Consider the following 5,414-nt stretch of genomic DNA (forward strand, 5'->3'; position numbering starts at 1 on the left):
AGAGGGCACCAGACCTCATTACAGATGGTTGTGAGCCACCATGTGGTTGCCGGGAATTGAACTCAGGACCTTTGGAAGAGCAGGCAATGCCCTTACCGCTGAGCCATCTCTCCAGCCCCTCTATCTCTAATTTTAAAAGAAAAAGAGGTCTGGAGATGTAGGTTATGGTAGAGTATTGTGTAGCACGTGCAATGCCCTGGGTTCAACCCCCATACTGTAATAAGATATAAAGAAGTGAAATTAAGGGACTGGGATGAAGGCTCAGCAGCTAAGAACACTGTCTGCTCTTGCAGAGGACCCAGGTTCAATTCCCAGCACCCATGTGGTCTGTAAACTCCAGTTCCAGAGGATCTGTCTTCCTCTTCTGACATTCCAGGACATAGTACACATATATACATGTAGGCAAACATTCATACACATAAAGATAAATCTTTAAAAAAAAAAAGTGAAGGCCCTGTGTGGCTGTGAACACCTTTAATCCCAGCACTCAGAAGACAGAGGCAGGGGGATCGCTGTAGGTCAGCCTGGTCTACAGAATAAATTCCAGGTCAACCAGAGCCACATAATAAGACCTTTAAAAACAAAAACAATAACAAAAAAAATCCCGAAGATTTTGTGATCTACCTGGTTAGCTTTCTCATCTACGGAAGTTGATCTAAAACCGTCATTTGATAGATGGATGTATGCCCTTACTTCAAATGGGGTGTTTGTTACTGCTGTTATCAGAGATTCTGCTATGCAGTTCATATTCAATGACCACTTAACCATCATCTTCCTTGGGCTCAAACCAGATTTGACTCACCACATCCAAGAGAAGGACCATGGGGAACTATTCCTAGCAAGCCCCACAAGCACTCAGACATTTTTGTCCAATCATTCTTGATTCTGACTTCTGTAGCCACCAGTGGTCCATCACAATGTCTAATCTAGGGCTGGCTAAGACTTGGGGTCCCTGAGAGACTGAACAGAGACTGAGCTGTGCTGAAGAATCAAAAGTCACTTAGATAGAGCCATTAAGAGTCACCTTGAGCAGGGAGGTGCGGGGCACACACAGCAGGTTCACAGCAATGGAGAGTTTCCGGAAGAACTCCGCAGCAATGTCACCCAGCCCAGCCCCCTGCAGCCAATCCAAAACAAGATCCAAGTTGGTTCTAATTTGGACGGCTCGAGACCATTGATAGAAAGGTCGGCCTTGACCTGTGTAGGAAGGGATGAGAGGCCATGAATGGACCTACTTCACAGGCAAAGTCTGACTGGAAACCAAGCTGCTGAAAGCTGTGCCTGGCTGCTCCCAGCCCAACCCTCACCTCGTTCCATCAGTGAGTTGAGAAGGGATGCATTGGAGAAAAAGAACAAGTAGCCAAAAGTCTGGGACACGAGGTCAGGGTGCAGCTCACACTGGCTGGTCAGTTCTAGAGCAGCCTGGAACACACCCAGGGTAGGCCTGAGTCCAGGCGGCATGGCCTCCAGCTCCGCACCAGGCCCTGGTAGCTCTGCCCCAGCGGTGAAAGGGTTACTGTCCAGGAGAGCTGGCAGTGTTGAATAAAGAGTCTGGGGAGACACAAAGGCAAAGAACTTCAGGGTGACAGTCAATGAAGACAATGGGAATGCCACCAATGGCTTCTGGGAGTTGTAGTCCATTCTCCTTTCACCAGTCCCATGGGACTCCATGATCAAATCCCTACTTTGTAGATGGGTTTCTAGCAGGCGTAGGTCTCCTGGAACAATCTGTCCTGAGAAATGTTTTCAGGAAGTAGCTTAGATATTTTATGCATATCTCTCATGCATTATGGGGTTTGTAGTTGTCACAGAGATAGCTCAGGCAGGATAGAACACTAAACAAAAAATGACCTTTTTCAGTCAAAGAAACATTTGATCAGAATTTCCAAAAGAGATTAAAAAAATGGAGAGCCCAGAAGTAGGAGCTGGGTGGCAGCTGGCCAGTGGAAAGTATGATCACACCAAGGACAGGAAATGAGGTCCGTGACAAAGAAGACCTAAGAGCAGACTTGGCAGAACATACAGGAAGTAAGCCTCAGAAGTAAGGGGTTCACAATCAAGACCACTGCAGCCTACGGATTGGACATTTTGGGAGATTCTTTCTTATTTTACAATAGGAACCAGGTATATCATGGTCAAAACTCTGATCAGTCCGAATAGCAATATTAAGGTCAAAGGTTAGGGGAAATCAAGCCCCACAAGAATACTTCCATGGACAAAAAAAAAAGGCCTATGCTCGGAAAAGGGACGTGAAGCCAGAGATGTAGGAAGTGATGTCAGCAAACACGCACACATGCACACACGCACGCCTGAAGAGTAAACTTCAAAAGCGTAAGCTTGAGAAAGTAGTGATTGATAGAAGAGACGAACTACTCAGCTGGACAAGCACAGGAAACGAACCAGAAAGGAAGTGATGTCAGCCCAAACAGGAAGTAGTGTGTGACCAGAGCAAAGGGCTAGGGTAAGATGGAGTGACCCCAAGAAGAGAGGGGAGGTGTCAGAGCAGCACAATGTGAGTTCAACTGAGAGAACGCCCACCTTGGTGAGGTAGTAGACGGACTGCTGGAAGGTACACATGATGACCTCGTCCAGGAGGGCCAAGGCCTCGTCACACAGTTCCAAGTCATTGCAGAGCTGAGGATCTGAGGACAGGCCTGGGGACAAGAGCGGAACAGATGCTGGCTGCTGCAGCCTAGGGCTCCAGGCTCAGGGTACGACAGGCGGACAAAGTGGGGTGCTTGCGCTCACCCTCCTGGTCAGCCTCTTTCTCCATCTCCAGAACCTTCTCCTGAACGAAACTCAGTAGCTCTGTGGTGTTGGCCATCCACAGTATGAGCGGCCGCAGCTCCACAGACACAGCCTCGGGAGTCAGGGGCTCCTCGGGAATGCCCTCTGGGTGGCTGCGGAAAGAGCAGGGATCCTGTGACTTGCTCAACCTTTAACATAAAGACCAAACTGCACAGCTTGAGTTTCCCGACTCGCAGGTGGCACAGAACTTATACTAAGGCAGCATGGAGAGCCGAGCACTAGTCCCAACCCCGTGAGCCTCCAGGCCTGTGTGCCCCAGCTTTCTCTTACTTCTCTGGCTGCCGGTCTCCAATTTCTTTAATTTTTTCCTGTAGAACAGTAAGATAAGAAGCAATGTAAGGGGCTGGACTGAGGAGATCGGGACTGTACAACTGGCTTGCCTAAAAGCACCTTTCTTGAGCTGTGCGTGCCGCATAGCTTTGCCGGTGTTTGCATATGTGTGGGCGCCTTTGTCTGTGTGGAGGCCTGAACTTGTTCACACTGCCTATCTTCCTCTCTCACTCTGCACTGCACTGAAGCAGGGGCTCTCCCTGAATCTGGAACCTGCTAATTCCAGCTAGTCTAGCTAGCCAGCTTGCTCCGGGGATGCCATCTCTGCCTTCTGGCTATTGGGATTAAAGGGGTCACCATGTCTGCCCAGTTTTTACATGGGGTCTGGGATCTGAACTCTGGACCTGAGCCATCTTCCCAGTTTCACACACATAAAGCTTTTTTTTTTTTTTTTAAGACAGGGTCTCTTCACGTAGCACTGACTGACCTCCAACACAGTGCAATCCTCCTGCCTCTGCCTACCCCAAGGGCTGGAATTACAAGGATGTACCACCACATGCAGCTTCAGGCCTTTTAACTTTTATTTCAAGACAGTGACTCACTAGGTTGCCCAGACACTGGTCTTAAACGCTCTCTGTAACTCTGGCAGGCCTTGAACTTGCAATCCTCCTGCCTCAGCCTCTTCTGCAGAAGGAATGGACAGGTCTGTGTCACCGGGCATGGGTCTCTCATTCCAAGTCTAGAGTCACAGGTAACCTGTTCACTTCAATTCCCTTCTGTTCAAACGGAGCTTCTTCTAACCTCTGAGAAAATCTCTGACCCTCTAGACCCTCATGCAATGAGGCCTTCCCTGCACCCTGGATTATTCCTTCCGGTCACTTCTGCGGTGCTGGTCCCACTAAGGATCTACCTAGTTTGTTGTTACTGTTCCAAGGTCCAGGCCCAAAGGGTTGATCAAATGTGAAAACAAAATAAGAAACTTTCCAAAGGGTTGATCAAAGCAGTTCCCATACTTCTTATACAATGGCACCTCCCCCACATCCCAGAATGCTTTCTCCATGATTCCACAGTGGAGACTAAGGCCGAAAGATCTCAAGTTCAAGGTCAGCCTGGGCAACTTAGTGAAACCTTTTCTCAAAATAAAAACTAAAATGAGGGCTAGGGGTGTGGCTCAGCACTAGGGAGATGTCCCAGCCACAGAGCACCTGCCTGGCAGGCTATAGCATTGGGGCTTCGATCCCAGCACTACTAGATGAATCTGAAATCAAAGGTAGTTACTTCTCGAACCACAGTGGATGAGCCCACAGTTTCCACTATCAGTGGCATTAGCTCAATCCATCTCAAAGCATCATGGGGAAAATAGTTTCTTCTTGCTCAAGGCCTGCACGGTGCTAGCTGGTTGAAGTAGGAGGAATACTATGGAAAACTTATGGAGGAAAGCAGGAATATGGCTGAAATGACCTGTGGAGCAGGTGGGTGGCTGCTGATGGACACAAAGGGGGTAACAGAAAGACCTGTGGGACAAGGGGTCTGCTCACCCAAACGGCCTCTTTGATGAGCCGGGCCAGGCGGCCCAGCAGGCGAGGCAGATGGCCCAGCTCCAGCTCCCTCGCCGAATGCTGTACACACAGCGCCAGCAGAGTGGCAGGCCCGAGTGGGGGCAGGTCCCCTGCGCCCGAAGCTGCAGCGCGCACGATCTCACCCAGCAGCGCCTCTTCCTCTCGTGGTCTGAACCGAAGCACCGGCTCACGGCCATCTAGGTAGGCGGCCAGCGCCTCTCCGCGCTCCTGCAGGCCACGGCCACACAGGCGACAGGAAAAAGCCCAGCCCGGTCCGGGTGGCGCTGCCCCGGGGCGCGCGGGCAGCCACGGTGGCCGAGCGGGCCCTGAGCCCCCGGAGCGGGGGTCCTTGTACATAAACAGGAAATGCTCTCCCAGGCCCAATAGGTCTCCGGGGTGCAGCTCGGCCTCGCGCAGCAGAAGGCAGCCGTTGTGCGTTACCGGGGCGCCCCGGGATGGGCGCACCATGGCCGGGGGCTCCGGGCCTGAGCGCACCGTGCAGTGTCGCGGCAGGATGTCGGGGGCATTGAGGAAGGTGTCCACATATGGAGCTGGGGACCCGCCGCGGGACGATGAGGGCCCACCTCGGCCAAACACGTGCTGCTCTCGGGTCATCACATACACCACGAAGTCCTAGAGGAAAGCAGTAAGTCCTGCTGTGAAGATGGGTGTGTCCAAACAGCATCCTTACCCACACTAGCTAGGCTCTCTCACTCCGCTGCACCTCCTCTAAGTGATGAAAACCTCAAGGGAGATTTCCTGGATTTTCAAAGGATT

General features: G+C 51.2%; 1 protein-coding gene across 1 annotated transcript in view; it reads right to left on the minus strand.

Moving 5' to 3' along the window:
• Rasip1 (Ras interacting protein 1) overlaps positions 1-5,414 on the minus strand; it is a 12,597-nt gene that overhangs the window by 1,577 nt on the left and 5,606 nt on the right. Inside the window, exons 6-11 of the mRNA XM_013353614.2 lie at positions 4,617-5,270; positions 3,079-3,116; positions 2,749-2,900; positions 2,539-2,654; positions 1,308-1,551; positions 1,025-1,197 (exon numbers count right to left, since the gene is read on the minus strand). Of these exons, the coding sequence (XP_013209068.1) occupies positions 1,025-1,197; positions 1,308-1,551; positions 2,539-2,654; positions 2,749-2,900; positions 3,079-3,116; positions 4,617-5,270 (1,377 nt within the window). The remainder of the gene's footprint in view (positions 1-1,024; positions 1,198-1,307; positions 1,552-2,538; positions 2,655-2,748; positions 2,901-3,078; positions 3,117-4,616; positions 5,271-5,414) is intronic.

The sequence above is a fragment of the Microtus ochrogaster genome, unplaced genomic scaffold (assembly GCF_000317375.1).
Source record: "Microtus ochrogaster isolate Prairie Vole_2 unplaced genomic scaffold, MicOch1.0 UNK14, whole genome shotgun sequence".
In the NCBI taxonomy this organism is placed as follows: domain Eukaryota; kingdom Metazoa; phylum Chordata; class Mammalia; order Rodentia; family Cricetidae; genus Microtus; species Microtus ochrogaster.